Source organism: Taeniopygia guttata, chromosome Z, assembly GCF_048771995.1.
Source record: "Taeniopygia guttata chromosome Z, bTaeGut7.mat, whole genome shotgun sequence".
NCBI lineage: Eukaryota > Metazoa > Chordata > Aves > Passeriformes > Estrildidae > Taeniopygia > Taeniopygia guttata.
Genome location: NC_133063.1, coordinates 7,524,859 through 7,542,852, shown reverse-complemented (window position 1 = coordinate 7,542,852; position 17,994 = coordinate 7,524,859). Strand labels below are relative to the sequence as shown.

Below are 17,994 nucleotides of genomic sequence, written 5' to 3'. Positions count from 1 at the left end.
TCATAGGTATGTTATGCCTGTGGTGGAATAGTGGCTGCAAAGTGGATAAGGGAAGCCTACAGGGCTCCAAGAAAAAGAAAATGGCACTTTGTGACTTTGGCCTGTATGCACATAGATTAGATGAAATAGAGTCCCTAAATCCCTTTTTTATCAGGGCCACAGTTTGAAGCCAGACCTTATAAAACTCTCAAATTCCTTCAGAAATTTGCTTCTGCAAAGATGGAGTCAAATATGACCCCATCATCTTGTGAGCAAGATTCCATCCTACTCAGCTATGGAAATGGTGAGGATCTAATACATCCTTTCTCTTGAGAGCTCTTGCTTAAACTCTTTATACTGCTTAACTGTTGCTTAACTCCAATTAAATTAAAAGCTGCCAAAGGGCAGAAAAAACTCTCAATGTTCCTAATTTCACACTAAATCCTTTGTCCTTCCTCAGGGTTTCCAAAAAAGGAACAGTATTTTAACAACTTTGCACATGCTAGAGGAGAAAACAAGGATGTGACCAAAATAGATTCCATTCTGAAGACCAAGCTCCCAAGGATGGACCAGGCTGACACCCATTCATGGGCAAAACATTTCTACTTATTCCAGAAGCCTTCAGCTTAGTTAAGGAATGAAATGACAAGGTGTCTTGAATTTTGAACTCCTTTTGCTCGGAAGAGTAGAGATCGTGCTCCTGCTTCACTGATGGATTTGAAATGATTCTCTAGAGGCCTTGTTACTAACACTTGAAAGATATGTGAAATTTGGTAAATTGCATTCGTTTCCTTCATCAGGCATCAGTTCCTGCTTTCATCAGGAAAGCAGCCCTGCGCAGCTGCATAGAGTTCACTCCTTGAGACTGCCTTGAAGAATACAATATGACTAAAATTTAACCAAGTGAACTGAAAAGAGTTATAATGTTTTGGCCTGCATTGCTAAGTATGTGCTAGTAACACTACACAGTGCAGGTGTGAGCAGACAATACACTTCCTTTTCTAAGCTAGCCTGCTTAAGAAGTGCTAGTATTATCCCAACAGTAACTATTAGGGTTAGACATGGGCTAATTAAAAATCTATGCAGCTGGGGTCTTGTCAGCATGAATAATTACTTATATCTGTTTCCACCACCTTCCATCCCCACCTCCATCTTTTTTTCCTCCTCTAAGAAAAAAAAAAAAAAAAAAAAAAAAAAAAAAAGGTAATCTCTGTGCATGTATGTAATTACAGGAAACTATGCATTATTGATGTGGCTGCAGCAGACAGGAAGTTCAGGTTTACTGCTTACCAGTGTAGAGGTAAGTTGTAGCTACTGGCAACAGGCAGCTTGCCCTTGCATTAGATAATGAGGCAGTTTCCAAGAGATCCAGCTGAAGAGGCTACATAATACCAGCTATTTGGAAAAGCACAGAAGTTGGAATGAATGATGCACCTGAATCTATCACTGAGATGGAAAACAATGGACAAGTTGTAAGAATTATTTCAGGAAAATTAACTTGCGACAATAAGGTTGTGCATTTTCTTTGATCCATGAATGGGATTATGTTCAAAAGCAAACACATGAGCTGGCAGTCTACAGAGGCTGGGCAGAGAGGAAACAGGTACAGATTAAGATGAAGCACCCCAAATAAAGACCTTTACGATGCCTTTTTCCTACCAAAACAACAGTGCTCACAGTGAGCTGGACAAAGTATGCATGTATGTTCTGTAATTTCAAGGAATATTGGACAAATCAAGCCACAAGTGCTCATTTCCTGGCACACCAAACAGTGACCTATGATTGCAGACATGTATCTGTCAAACTGGTAGCTGTACATTAATGCTGAAGAAATGCCTTTCACATTTTATTTTCTGTTGCTCTGTACAACATGTTATGGTGCACAGAACATGGATACAGAGCCAGAACTGAAATGAAGGCTTAGAAAAGCAGAAATGTACTGCGTGACTTGAACAAGTAATAGAGTCACAGATTAGATACATGGATTAAAGTCACAGACACTAATTAAGACCTGCTTCCCCAGCAGGACACCTTTGTGCAGTTTCAACCTGAGTCACGATTTCTTTTCCCCCTCCTAAAGGGGTTCCTTCTTTGTACAAAATTTGTAACTGCTCTTGATAAAGTGCCTAAAATGTAAAAATTATAAAAAGCAGCAAGGAGCTATCCTAAAGCCGAAGAGTCAGAAGCTTCTCCCACAGACTGCTAATGTGTCTCATGGATTTAAAGGATCCGCCAAAAAAACTCTACTAGACTCCCTGCCCAATAGGTCAGGGGGAGGCCTCTGGTCTGCATTCGGAACCAAAGGACTAGCTAGCATGAAATTTGGTACACATGCAATGCTAAAGCTTTGTTAACCCAGGTCACTTGTGAGTTACTGAACAAGCGCTGCAAAGGATTGTCATGACCCATTTGGGCTGGAGTCCCTCACTTCTCCCTGCTATCTGCCAGAACCTCCCCAGTGGCTTTGTGCCAAATGTTTATTCTTCCCACAATGGGAACAGTTGGGCATAACGGAGATTAGGGTAAAAAACACTGCAGTCTTGCCTTTGTAGATTACTTTGTCTGGTTTGAGTGGTAACAGTTAACTGTGACCTTTTCAGCTACCCACAGCCACTGACTATTTCAGTACTGAAGACAGGCTTTTTAATACCACTGTGGGGAACAGTGCTCAGATGACACAGAAATCCTTTGGTAATTATTTGGGCTAATCCTATTAGGAAAGAAAGACTTTCAATTGCAAAAGCAACAAAAAAAAAAACCTTCCAGTGAAGGAGCCCACCACTTCAAATTAAATCAACATGTCCATCCAAGTCCAGGATAGCCTGATTATTATTGTACATAAGAAAGGTTGTGTTAATTGAAATTAAAAAAATATTTAACATTTTAAGAAGTTTATTTAAAATTCTTCAAATGCATTTGAAATACCTACAAATTCAAGAGACTCCTTCTCTGCTTGTATTTTCTTTGCACTTGACTAGTCCACAGGTCTACTTGTATATTTTGCAAGTAAGACTTTTACAGAATGATATAATTTTATATGAATTTTGTTTAAGCTCCAAATTTATGTTATAGAGAGGATACAATTTACAATCCCAAAATTTTCTGTTATTTTAGTGCTGTGGAACCATGACAGTGGTAGAATTAACTCTTTCATGTGCTCATCAGAAATTCAGCTAGAGTGTTTAAAATGACAGTAACTTGATTTACTGAGCAATAAGAGGAATTATTCTTCTCTGGCCACCAGCCAAACAAGCAATCTTTTAATAAGGCATGTGCAGTCACTGCATTTCCTTTATGAGGGATGGAAAAAAAAAAAAAGGAAGCCAGTAAAAAAAAAATTAAAATATTATACTCAGGCACTTAAAATGGACCTAAATTGGTAAACAGGCAGATCCAACCATGTGGGCTTGGGTATTTTCCACACCTGTATGTGTCTCTCCTCCATTCCTTACCCTAGAGGGTCCTGGATGAACCAGGATCCTGCTCAGATTCTTTTGCAATCACAGACTTCACCTAAGGTATTAACAGAAGTTTTGGTTTTATTTTAAAATAACCTATCATGGCTACCCTTTTCTCTGCCTTGGGAATCTTCTTTCTCTCCTGAGATCACACTTTAAACACTGGCATGACAGACTGTTTTAGGAAGAACTTCTACATTCCTCTTGCTGAAGGAAGTCTCCAATTTTGCAGGAAATAATTATACATTTTTTACATCAGAGATGTGAATGTCACTGAAGCTTTTTTTTTGAAGACTTAATGAACAGAGAAGACACATGGTGAACACTCTCACATAAAAATAGTAGGTGCATTTAGATGATCATAGTTTAATGCTTTTTTTTTTTTTTTTTCCCCTTCCTTACAACTTTGAGGAAGCTCCTCAAAAGCAGGATCTAGGAGATGGACAGACATGGAGACAATTTCCCGTGCTCCATCTTAGTCATCTTCAGCTGGCTGTCTGCCTGGTTTCCCCAGGCTACCTCTGGCTTCCCCACACTCAGCACATGATCTTGGAACAACCTTTGGCAATTGTTTGGATTAATACTCACAATAAATAAATTTGGTTTTGAGACATCAAAAGTCTTCCAGGGCATCCACTGGGGTTTCTGCACATGCATTTCAGAATTCAGGGGTTAGTCCCTCAGAAGCCAACTGCTGGTCTGGGATTCCCAGCCTACATTCATATTAGTCCTAAGGCATATGCTTAAGTCCATTTGGGAAATTTTTGCTCTGGCCAGTGTCTTGTTAACATCCAGTTGCTAGACAGTCTTTGTAGAGAAGAAGAACATGTCCTTGTGACTGTCGCCCCTGTGATATCTTTTTGTGTTTGCAGATGTACAACCTCCCTCAAGTTAGAAAAAATCTAAGCAGGATTGTATATCCATTAAAGACCGGAAAAGAAAGACTGTTTGATGCCTGACCAGCAGCACCCATTGTGTTTACCCAGAGCACGAGTGTGAAAATGCAGGAGAAAGAGGCAGATGCTTTGTGGGACCTCTCTACAATTATTTAGCAAATATACAAGTAACTGCAAGACTTCTTTACAGCCTCTCACATAATGAAAACACAGCAAAATATTTTTGTAAGTGGAGGGAAATATTTTCGTAAGTGGTAAGAGAATGTGAGACTATTTAATAAAAGCTAGGGCCATCTGAAAAGTACATTGCTGCTGTCAGTAATTAATGCATGAGCTATAAAACTCAAGTAACTAATTTTGAGCCTGTCTTCTTTTTGTAGAGCTGTCTTTCTAGCTGAGATCAAGCACATTGTTTAGTGAATGAATCCCTGTCCCCTTCCCCTTCCCCACAAACATTCCTATTAAAAGATCTACGTTTTCTTATAGTAACATTATACATTGTGTCTGAAATTGACATAATCATGGAAATTCCCAAAGGAATCCAGAGCACAGCTCATGTTGCTCTTGCTGTACAGGAAATGCAACCATTCTTACTCATCCTTCCTCTATAATGAAGAGTCAGATTCATTGTCTTGCTATGCTGAGGAGGAAATTGCTGCATAATCTCCTTTCACAGCTAGACAATCCCCTCTTTCCAAAGCAGGCTAAGCATGCAAATTCTCCAGACATATTTGATGAATTTCTAATCACAGTGGGTGAACTGACAGGGCAAAAGCCAGTGTCAGTGACAGAAGCCTTGTGCTAATGCCCTGCTGAAGACATTGTCTTCCTTGTATATTCACCCACATATTAATTGTGGGTGATACACATTAATTGTATCTGCTCCAGGACAACTAAACCATCATCAGGTCAAGCTGTGGCCAGTCTTAAGCTCAGTTAGAAGCCTTAAAAAGACTGACACAGGCATATTTCTCAGGGATATTTCACTTTGTGAAGTGCAAAATGAAACCCCCCAAGGCTTCCCAGTTTAAGATCAGAAAAGCATGCAGAGCTCTTTAAAAACTCACAGGACTCTTATTAGTCAGTGCTTCTCACAAACGCTGAAATATACTTTGTCACACTGACAATTTCTTGAGATAATAAAAGGGGAGATGCCAAGAATATGGCAGTGTCTGCAAAGTGAGTGATGAGATTGAGACAGAGGCTAAGCAGAAATGCCAGCTCACACTACCATGCTTTCCTCTCCTTTCTGCTTATACTACTTCTTCTGTGATCCACCACCCCTTCAATTCTAGAATACAGCAGATGAAATCTAGAGCAGAAGGCCAAATAAGTGATAACCAATTCGCTGCTTGCTTCCCATTTCAGAGTTAGCTGATGCCCATTTCTTCTTATCAGTATTTTTGAATAATTCTTTTCTTCCTTAAGGAATCTCAAAATTTTCAGCAATAATGTGTGAATCATCAGCTCTGGCCAATGTGTTTCTACTAGAGTTACTTGTGCCACATTGTGTTCTGAAAATTTGATGACAGTAAAAATATTTGACTCTCTCTTTCTCACTTTTTCTCCATCCAGAGAAAATTCTTCATCCACTACTTCGAACATGATGCTCTTGGGTGATTGTGAATGGCAATCTCATATTTTACAAGATATTTACAGATCATAAAAGCTATTCCTCAGCATGAAACAACATCCACAGGAACAGATTCTTATCAAATTAAAAGGAAAGACTCCCTCCCCTGTACACAGCCTTCCTTACTGACCATCTGCTAATAGTGTCCATGTGTGTATGAAATTCATTTGCATATTTAAATTGAAGAGCTCCATTTGCTCTGCCTGCCTATAACTGTGCTCTCTTGCTGGGGTGAATATTAGGTCTCTGATGTGTGCATATTATCCAGTGAACATATAATTGCAAATGCAATCCACATCCAATTATCTAGAGCTTTACTGCATATTTTGTACATGTAATTCAAGCAGAAAGTACAACAGTACATTAGCTCTCCAGGTGTCTATTTGGCTGGAAGAATTAGTAGGGTGCTGGCATTTAGCTCTTGACCTTGGAAGTGTAATTCAGCCATAGTGTTGCTGCTATCATGAGAGGTCACTTACAGACTTAATGCAGGATAAAGACATTGTGGGTAAGACACTGAGAATTCTCTGCATCTGACAAAAGCATGCAATTGGTTAAGGCAAACAGTCCCTAACCCACGTCTGCCTGCCTCCAGGAAGAAATTTCACCAGTGCACAGTCCAAATGCACCGGCTGATCACACATGGAAAGGATTTCAGACTTGTGTTACCTCCCATGATGCTTGGGATTGATCTGCCACTCTCACTGATCACAGCTACACTGGCATGACTACTAGTCCACCAAAAAAGATACAGAATCTACGTTCACAGCAATCCTTCTCTGCATCTGTCTTAACCTGCTCCCTCCAAAGTGAGAAATATTTAAACAAGTTACAAGGATGTACTCTGCAGATGCAGCTTGCCTAGCAGCCAAGAACAGCATCTGATTCAGAGCTCATTACACCGGGGATCTGAAGCACCAGTTCTTCAAGACAGATCGACATGCATTTGAATGAGCTGCATCACTGCTCAAGGCAACTCTTCATCCTTCCTGCAAGATTAGTGTTTAAGATTCTTCTGGCCTCTCACAGTCTCTGAGACAACTGTTATCTTACTGTCTGTCAAGTATTAGTTGCCACTGTGTCAGCTAATGGGTTTTGTGTAGATTATTAAAATATTCAAGAACTATGCATAACCTCCAGCTTGTTTTAAGCCAAGTATTTCCCCAGTGGGAAATGGAAGGAAAGAGCCATTCCAGGGAAATAATAAAATACTAAAAGTCACACTAACAGTATAAAAGTACAGTGCAAGATTAGATTCCAATCCCGTTTCACTCTGTGCCCTGTGATTTCACTGTGTGGAATCACTCCATGTTTGTATTGTTTCAAATAACATTAAATATTTAGGAATGCAAAACAATCAGCGCAAGTTTTGGACTTCCTTGGAATGGAAAAAGGCGGGGGGGTGCGGGGGGTGGGGTGGCATTTAATCAGGCGAAAGCACCAGACATTTAAAGCTACTGTTCTCTCAGAACAATAACTGAACTGTTGAACTAATGTCCCATGGCACTGGATGTCAGTGTTTGAAAGCTTGCAACAGAATTTTAGCTACAACTGAAAGAACATTCTCAGTTACTATATATAAAAACATAGACATTTCAAACAAATGAGAGCATCACATGTGGGTAGCTCACTTCTAATCTGGATAGACTAGAAAAAGCTTTCTGCCACTGACAGTTTGTGCCACAACTGGCACCAGTAGATTCAAAGAGTATGTTTCTACAATGCAGGTAGCTGTGGCTTTCACAGCTGGGTATCTGCCTGCAAAATAGGTATTATTAAAAAACACCCTAATATTTCTTCCCTGGAGGATGGCTTATACTTTTCTTTTAGAAACCAACCATTCCAGTAATACTCCTCCATTAACTATGCTGACATTTTGGAAAGCTCATCTAAATACCTGTCAGACACTTGACTGTTATTAAGAGTCATATTTTGGATCATTGTGAATATTACCAGAAAGATATCAGTAACAGAGTTCAGATTCTACTTTATAAACCTCAGAAAAATAATCTCAGTTTTAAATTCTGAAGGGCTATTACCACCCCATGTATAAATGGTAAACTTTTAGATAATCTCAATGGCAATGGCAGAACTGTGTCCAGTCAAATCCTTCCCTATTCAACATCAATTTTGAACATTAAAAGCTCTGGAGCAAGGAGCTTTTCTGGGTTGAATAAACAAACCAGAAATAAATGGACAAACAAAAGAGCCAAATGCTCAGGGTTGGGAAAACAGTTGTCTCCTCTGTCCTCCAGTAGGTGTTATCTCACATCTCTGTTCAAGAGCAGTGACCAAGTTGCTAAAGTTGGGAGGGCTGGGGTATAATGCCAGTCGCTTTTTGACCCACAAATACATGGTCATTGGGGTAAGACGGGCAGCCTGACTGCTCAGGTGTTCCAACACTGCTCAGCAGGAAATCATGCTCTCAGTCTAAGGGCAAGCATGGCTAGGCTACATCTACATCACACACCACTTCACTGTGGCTCTGCCCTTCATTGAAAATCGTTTACATGTGTCTTCTTCCAGTTCTCAGTGTCTAAATTGTGGAAAGAGTGAGTCTCACCCCATACAAGTGGTGTTTTTATGGCATTACTATAACTTTATGATTAATTCCCTCTGGCATAGTTAAAGACACCTATGAGTCTTTGGGGGTTGCAGTGTCTGTTGGGATGATATGGGAGAACTGCTCAGAGTGAAGGGAGCTGGGCTGGCAGGGTAGTACTCATACTGCCTCCTGGTAAAGGTCTCAGTGCACTTAATCCTTCTTATTGTGCTTAGGTGTCTTGAAAATCAGTAGCTGGCATGTCCCTAAATGACACAAGTAAGCATGCTGCTGATGAAATGGGCAAACACTGCCCCAGCACTCCATCTTGCTCCTCAGCCTCACTCCACATAGCACCCTAGGTTTAGCCTTTATGATCATCATAAATTAGAAATGCCCTATGCTATTTTAGCTTTCAACAGAATCGACAGAGTCTGGAAACAGGAAGGCTAAGAAAAAGTTTCCTCTTTTCCAAAAAGCAGATCCCCGTAGAAGGATGAAGTTGGAATTCCTTCATTTACCAAACAGAGCTGGATACTGTGATTAATATAAACTACCACCTATGAGTTCTGTATATCCATAATGAAGCTGAAATGACTAGAATGAAGAGTGGGCAGCCAGGAACAGAAAATTTTATGAGGAAATGCAAGAACCTTTATATACATACATAGTCCCTGAAAGAAAATACTGATATCCATCAGACAAGATTCAAAGGATAATTGCTCTAGGGCACAGATTTCTTTTAAAAAAATACAGAGTGGATGTTTTTTGATACTTACCAGCTACAGTGGATGCAACTCAAAGTTACTGACTAGCTGGCCACTGCTAAGTATTTAGGAAGATGCAAACCTAGAAGGAAGATCACACTGTAAAAGGCTGCTCTTTAATTGCTGCAGTGACTACAGCGATTCCTTCTCCTTGCTGTACAGGGGGAGAATGTCAAGAACAGCAGAAACCATTAAGAACCTCCTGGAACATTTTGATAATGAAAGTCACAGGAGATACAACTTTCCCATTTTGCATCCAATTAGAAGAGGTTACCAAAAGGCAATTTAGAAGAGATGTGGACATGAAGGATAGGATAATAATTTCTTCCCGAGGGTTTAGCTTGGCTCCCACTGCACTGTTACAGTACTGCTAGATAGGAATGTGAAAGAAGACTATTGCTTTTAATTTACCTGATAGAAACTGCTTTAGTTGAAACTGAGTCTCAGCCATAGAGTGCCACTGTGTTTGTGGAGGAGCTAATGACAGGCACAGGGATGGCTTTTCAAATCCTTGCATCTATGGAAATTTCACATTTATGTGTTCAGTACTCTGCCTATAGCTTTTGAAATACCATTTCTTTGATGCAGTTTACATTTTTAAAGATATAAATAGTGACTTATCAAGGGGTTTTTCTTAAGTGAATGGAAACATTCAAAGCCATATACTTAACAAGTTATTCTGAAAAGTAACAGCTTACTTTCCTGTTCATCTTTTATCTACTGCTCTGTTATTCTTTGTTCCCTTTTCTTAGACATCACCATCTGCCTCTGTCATTGATAAGAACTGCCCAGATTTGAAGCTCATCACAAAAACAAAGCAATAGATCTAGGCTCTTGACATCTTTGTATTTCATTAAATTTGTGTTTCTGCTTTATGACTGACCTCCACTGCCAGTCTATGAACTTGAAATAACCCTTCATGGACCAGGGCCCTGCTATGCCACAGGGAGTCTGTTTACAGCTGAGGCAGCCCAAGATCCCCCCTGGAAGAATGTGGACAAGAAAGCCCAGAACATACCATCTAAGAAAGCCTGCTTTGTGTGCCTCCCTCAAAGGGGGCCCAGCAAGCCTTCAGGTTTGATAGCGTAACTCAAATTTGGTAACTTAAATTCCCTTTGGGATTTTTATCTCTGTTGGACCTTCCCCTCTAAGCCTGAAACAAGAAAAACTCCACCTCTAAAAACATGCAAGTGGGCTGTCATCATGTCTTCCTGAGGACAGAAGGGTCTCCTGAAGAGCACAAAGTAACTTGCATTGCTAGCCTCTCCTGGGGTTAACACAAGAGATGTTAAGAGATGCCTCAAGATAATTCTTTGGGGGCAATAGATGGAAGATAAGGAGATGAACAGCATATCTAGACTATAGGGGTAAGTTGGAAACTCCCTATTGTATTAAAATACAAATATTATTCAGTACCTATGCACATGCTCATAATTTTCGTTGGTTGAGAATATCCATTGTTCATACATGTTCTGAGCTCTTTGTCTCCCTCTTGCTTTCCTACAAAACACTGACAGTCTTGATTTCAGCATGGATAAGGACATGAAAGAGATGCATGTTTCTGTCAAGGTTACAGATTTCATTCTGTTCAGAGATCCCTGCCTTACTGGCATAACTGCCTGTTGTGTACCTTTACTCAGTGAGAATTACCCTGATGCTGCAGAAGAGCGAAAATTTGAGAAGGCTGATCCAGTACCACGATGTATGTTCACAGTTGCTACCTAGAAAGAGTATAGCCAGGAGGAACAGGAGTCCTTGAGTACCCATTTTTGTCACAGTGACAGTACCAGGGACTTCTGGGAAGACACAGTGACCAAACAACTGCGATCAAAACACCAACACAACCCTGTGCTGCAAGCTCGTGTCCTCCAGTATAGCATAGGCTTTGCTGCCAGATCAGAAAGATGCTTATTTGGCTCTCAGGTGGGCAAAGAGCATGTGTCATTTCAGCAAAGTAGGAAGAAGTGAGAAAGACACAAACTCTGTTAGCCATGATTTGACCTGATGAGAAGAACCTCAAAAGAAAGCAGACTAACAGACTGCTGAAGACAAATTCCCATATGATTTGCAGGATCTCAGAAACAAAAGTCCAGACATACTGAGGGTTCCTGAGGAAAGCTAGGGATGAAGCCCACACTCTTTAGCTAGGGCATCCACTGGCAAGGATGACTTTTGGACAGCTACCTTGGTGTGAAGGGCTCCCCCACTTCATCACTAAGGTCACACACAGTCTTTAAAAATCATTTTCCTGAAAGATGGGAGGTGTTTCTGGAGTTAGAAGAGAGGATCCTCAGCATGTTGAAGGTAATGTGACATGAGCTTGGGAAATTCTTTACAGAAATCTGTAAAGTAGATTTTGTGACTTATATTCCACCAGAGTAGACTGCCACATATTTGATAACGCTTTTTATGGTGTAGTTCATGACCTTGGGAAAGCACAACTTGAAATAAACAGACATAAACCGTTACCTTCACACTTACATATATATACTTTATAAACCTATCTACTGTAAGTATATTTATACATAAAACACAATTGCCTCATTATATACGAATGCTGAGGCAAGTGCTAGCCTTCCAGATTTATTCTTACGTGCACAAGTAAACAGCTAACTAAAGTCTATGTCCTTAAAACCCTTCCATTCTGGCAGCTGTATTTAAGCCATAAAAACTGCTGCCCTTATTCCTTTTGGACTGTTATGTCACCTTCTTCTAATTTTATCACAGCTTACACCCATCATTGCCTTTTACCTCTCTGAACTCCTTGAAAGAAACAAAGAAAAGAAACCCCAGCACTGAAGAGAAGTGACTTTATATTAAAGATGATGTCTCTGAAGTTTGGCATGCATGAATTTCCCAGTGGAGTGGCCTAACCCAGCTGAGTGACAGCATAGGCTCTCCTTCAGAGCAAGACTGGAGGACCAAGAATGCAACTATAGAAAACCCTGCAAGATTAAGTGGCTTGGGAGAAGGCATTTCTTGTCACACCATCTTTAGACTTGGAGTCATACAAAAGACTGAAAGCCGTGTTTCTGGGAGATTTTACCTATTTCCATGCATTTGCCTTATCTGTGAAATATAACTACAGGAAACAGGGTTAGTCACGCTAGATGAAATCATAGAAGTACTGAAGTTACCACTGCTTTGTCCACTGCCCACTATGAAGAATGAAAATGGAACATACTGCACACTGTGGTAGGTTATAACAAAGGACTGACACTTCTTCACCACTGCTTTTTCATTAGGATTTCACTAACTAGGAGGTTTAAACTCATTTTATATTAAACAAGAACTAGTTATCTGACCATTCCCTTAGTCACTCACTGTGTCCTCAGAACAAAATATTCTCTCCAGAGACCATTATTAAGAGAAATAAACCCACTAAAATAATAAAGCAAAATGCACGAGGTGGAATCGTGTTTTCCTTTGATCCACTGTCCCACCATGGCATGAAGTGTATACCTCTCCTGGAGAAGTAGCCTTTTACCTATGGCACAGATGAATTAAATTCTGATAACTGAAGATGTAAGACTGATTTTTTTACAAGAGCAGGCGTTGGGAGTCCTGCTGATAGCACAAATGCAACCTAAGTAATTGCCTTCCACATCTGAATTCCTTCAGCTTCATAAATTGGTTACAGTATTCTCCTCTTCCCATCCTGCCTCAAGTGACTGTACACATTTACTCACTATCTCATAAAAAAAAGTATCTGTTTTTTCACCCCAAAATAGCTGCATTTCAAGGTTTCTGAGGTGCTACCACTGTATTTAAATTTTATGACAAAGCAGAAAAAGTTTTTAGAGATGAAAGAAGCTGAACACATGTTCAATGGTTAGGCATTATCCCCTAATTTTTTCTGATCCTTACACTGTGTGGCAGCACTGTCAATCATACCATGATCTTTGTCTCTACACTGTAGAGGGAATATTATAAATTAAAAACTGTCAAACTCGGAATAAAATGAAACTAAACAAATACAGTAAATTGAATTAATGCAGAAAAAATAGATATACTGTATTTCACTACACTGCAAGATACCTATTCATCAAGTCATGCTCTATCTTAAAGGAACTGCAATTCACATGGACTGCAGCAGGTAGGAAAGACTTTCCATCTGTGTTTCCTTGATTCCACAAGGCTTTTCCACACATCAAAGACAAGTGCACTCCTGTTGGTAGGTAGGTATCTGTGCATGAACGCCATTAAAAAAAATAAAGAAATCTAAACAAACCTCCAAAAATCACACAGCAGGACAACTTAAATGGTCTGAGGACTTTATACAAATCAAGATTACCCTTTAAAAAATTCTATGAAATACAAAAAAAAAAAAGTCAGATAGTCTTTTCAGCAGAAGGTTTTTAGATAGCTTTTTCTTCTAAGGCAGAAGAAGAAGCTACCTAAAAACTGTATCGTCTGGGGCCCAAGCACTCTGTCTTTCAGAAGCGCTGGATAATGTCTGTATGAGTTTTAGAAAATTCATGGTTTTTGAAAGTGGACTTCTGTTAGATATATGGAGAATTGGGTTCACTTTAAGAGATGAAGGAAAGCAGAATTTAACAAAAACTTAACTTGCTTTTTAAGATTTTAGAGCACAGATGATTTATTGTCCAGGCTGCTTGCTTTGTATATGCAAAGATATTCCTGTTAAAAATATTCTGTAAACCAGTGACCCTAGCTACATGCCATAGAAGGTATTATTGCCCAGCATTGACCATTTTCATAAGTATTGTACTCAAAAAAAGGTGTCAGGCAAAAAGTCTTTGCAAACTTCCTTTCTATGTGCTGTATCTGGTCATAATTTAATATACATATTGGAATCTCTTACTGCATGACAAGAGGATAAAGTGTTAGGGAAGTGCCTTGCTGTGCCAGGCCTGAAGCTTGTAAGTGAATGACTCCAGAGAGGAAAGATGAGCAATCCAAACTGGCACACTTCTTGCCCAATTAATGTTTCTTTTCAAAATTTCTCTGCAGGTTTTAGAGCCCAACAAGAAAGTCTGTAGAAAAGCAAAGTCATCTATGGAGCAGATGACCAGCAATAGGTCTTTCTCTCCAGAAAAAAGCTAAACAAACCCATTCTGTATTCTTCTGAAAAAAAAACCCACCGGCAAGGTAGGAACAGCCTCCTACCTGTTCTTTATCCGTATTCTTGCCTCCAGCTGGTAATCACATCAACCTGCTAGACAGAGGATAAGAGGAAGCATTGTGCAGAGAATATGTTCCAAGTGATGGAAGGATGATGCCAGCTCACCATCTTGCCCAAACAGACAAATCTGAACTGAGAATCCCTGTATAATACAATCACATCTGAAACATGCAGGCCACTTGGCATGTCCTAGCTCTTTGCTCCTTGCTGGGGGAAGTGTCTCCACAGACATTTCAGGGAGAAGCTCTTAGCAAATAGCACAAACAAGTATGAGGGTAATGCTGCAAGGTGCAGCTAAGCAAATGCTCCTGTTTGACAGATATTCCCACAGGCTCTGTCTCTGTGCAACCTCCTCATTTCCTACTGCTATAAAGGCTCAGCTTTTGATATAGCATAGCTCTTACAGCTCATCAGAGACTGATGTTGTCCACAGACAGTGTTGTCCTGCTGGCAGCTTTAATACATGGTCTTTCTGAATGTGACAGTAAAACAATGGGTCAAGCCTTTCTCCTTATTTAAGAATGGAGGTCCACATTCTCAAAGTGGACTTGATTTTGAGGAGTGCAGCAATATGTGCACATAAAAGGGTTTGGTTTGGGATGCCAGTTGTGGATGGTCTTACAGAGGTGGGATCTTTTTTCTTAACTTCTTTCTCTCTGAATATCTGTCACTGAAACTTCAAAAGAAGTAAAGCACGACACATGTCTGTTCTCTTGTGAAAGCCCTAGGGGAGAGAACCCACGGAATCACTCTGCTGTTTTCAGGTCTTTCCCAGTGTCTGGCCTACATGACAGTGCTGGCATGTTGTCCAAACATCTGCTATTGTCTGAGAAGTGGAAGGACACAGTTTATTTTAGCTCCTGTGGCTGCTACAAGATTGACAGTGACAAGTGTGAAATGGACATGTCACATGGAAATTCAGAAAAGAAAATCCCTAAAGAACTTTAAAACAAGTACATGGTCAACTCCCTCATCACTCTGTAGTGCGAGTAGACATTCACATCTGTTAGCAATAAATGTTGGCTCCCTCCTGCTTTTCCTACCCAGTGTAGGCAGCAATATCCAATATTGCCCTCTCTCCTCCATTACTTATTTTAGTGACTTGAATGGTACTAACTCCAGTGTACACTAATGCTTCTGAGAACAGAACAGAGGATCTACTGTTTTAAATTGCTCCAGAAATTACTCCTGCCTACTCTGCTGCTAGGCATCAAAGGGAAACAGAGGCCAAAATCCAACTCTTCTCACCTTGCTGACAGAAAGCTTCTCAAATAACAAATCAAATTCCTCTAATTCTTTCAACACACACTTAAAAATTATCAGCTGAGACGAAAAGCTAGAAAAATCCAGAGATATGGCTTTGACATTTCCTCCTGGTGCTGCTACAGTAGCTATTAAATGCGGGCTAAGGGCATTCATGTAGAGTTTTCTATAAAGCATATTTTAAAGCAGCCCTGGAACTGTCAGAGTGGATCAGACCATCGGTCTACCTCACCTGCCATGCTATTCCTAGCAGCTGGCAACACTTACTGCTTTATGGCAAGATTAATACCCCACCTCCCACAACCCCACTGACTCTGATTGTGTTAAGTGGCCTTCCAGACTGCTCAAAACCAGCCTGATAGATGGTAGATTTGGTTCTAGTAAAGAACTGGAAGTTTCTTCCTAATGGTTCTCAAGGGTAAAATTGTATAGGATTGTGGCTAATCCATAATCCCTGGGAAGCATCACTACAGAGAAAGAAAAGTCACTTTCCTCACTGGTACCCCTGCAGCTCCCAGTGTGCTCCTGAGATAAGCCGTGAAAGCAGTGAGATGTTCTCTCTTTCCTAGGAAAGAACCATTCCTGGCTCTCTGTCCCAGCTGAGGGAAGACACACAAAATGATGTCATCACCTTCCTCATCTTCTTCCCAAGGATTCTGGTGCATAGAAAAGGAGTGAAAGAATTCTAAGGAGCACCAGCTGGCATGCAGATGAAGGGAAATGCACCCAGGTGGGGATGGCTGGAGCTGAGGGTGCTCCAGCTACCCCAGGGACAGGGGCTGTGGAGGCAGAGGAAACAGTGTTTGAAGCAATACATTGTGTGGGGAGGGCAGGGAAGGGAATTCCAAGTATTAAACACTGGTGTAGTTCACTCCTCCTTTTCCCTGCTCCAACTTACATTTGATCTTTCTGAAGGAAGGTGTTTGAGCCTCAATACACAAAAAGCATGTCTGTGAGAGTTCTAATCATATGTAACAAATAACAATTGCATGTGTAGTTCAGAAATCCCACCCAGTCACTCCTGGTCTCTTAATGCACATTTTTTCCTGAGCTAGGAAGGGAGAAATATACCTGAGGGTTTTGCCAGCAATAATTTAAACAACTTGCATATACTTACAGGAGGAAGTGTTTGTTCCTTCTGTTGAAGCTTGTATCCTAAGCATGGGTTCTGCAACACACAGAAGTAACAATAAAGTTGTAAGAATACAGCCACAGCTACAGCACTATACTGGAGCAGCCTGAACATCTTCCCCCCGTAGAGATTTCTTTTTTTTTTTTTTTTCTTTTTCCTCAGTAGTCAGAAACCCAGCAGAGCAGAGCAAAAAAATGAGCTAGCTTGAGAAAGCAAAGAACTTCAAAGTTGGTTCAGCATGTCCTAGGCGCACTGTAAATAATCAGTTATAGCAAAAATGCTCCATGGTCCTGGGAGGAAAGGCCGTGAGAAAACTGGCAAAGACAGGGTAAAGTTTTCAGCTGTTTCTGACAGTATCAGAGGCAAGTGGAAAGCAGTAGGTCTTGAAGCTCCACATGCTGACCCAGGAAACACTAGCTTCTTATCTTCTTCTCACATAACTCCTATTGAACAGTAAGGAATTTCACTCTATCACAACTATAGTTTAGGACTTCTGTAGCTTGAAAGAGAGGAGGGTCCATGAGTGTCACCACCTCTGCAGAGAGCTGTAGATGAAAGGGAAAGCAGAAGACATTCCAGACCAAAACGGGACATGGCACCAGCCCCAAAGTTACAAGAATGGAAAAAGAATTGTAAATAATCTTGTAGGACAGTGGAAGCACATGGACCTCAACACAAATCACACAAAGGAAGCACTCAGAAAAGTTTATAGAAAAAGCAGGTAGCCTGAAGCTAGGTCTGAACCTCCTGAACTATAGGAACCTGAACCACACAGCAATTAAGAGCCATGTGTTTGGGTGGCTTCATTGGCTTTCACTATCTAGCAAATCACATAGGGTGTCATGCATGAATAAAGAATTCCAGAGAAGGCTTGAGAAGTATTATCAGCTGAAAGGAATATTTTAAAGAGAGAATACTTTGCCTAAGGTGGCAAAGCGATGTGCCAGTGTGCAGTACAGGTGGTTAGCAGCCAGTTTGTGAATTCTAGGGAGCAGGTCAGGCATACTGCATGCTCTGTAGTGAAACATTTAACATGTCATGTCACACAGAAAAGATTAATCTGTTGCTTAACAAAGCCAGATTTTAGGCAAAAAACCCCACTCTTAAAAAGCAAGACTTGCTCTGTCAGTCCTTCTATCATCAAAATTAACTGTAGCAATACTTCAAGAGACTTATAT

The 17,994-nt window shown here is 40.4% G+C and overlaps 1 protein-coding gene across 10 annotated transcripts in view; it reads right to left on the bottom strand.

Moving 5' to 3' along the window:
* NRG1 (neuregulin 1) overlaps nt 1-17,994 on the bottom strand; it is a 455,187-nt gene that overhangs the window by 110,643 nt on the left and 326,550 nt on the right. For 8 of the 10 annotated variants that reach the window (XM_072921880.1, XM_072921873.1, XM_072921874.1 and 5 more), the window contains one exon: nt 16,802-16,852. The exons of the other annotated variants lie outside the window; for them this stretch is intronic. In XM_072921880.1, coding sequence (XP_072777981.1) covers nt 16,802-16,852 — 51 coding nt within the window. The remainder of the gene's footprint in view (nt 1-16,801; nt 16,853-17,994) is intronic. 10 annotated transcript variants of the gene reach the window in all.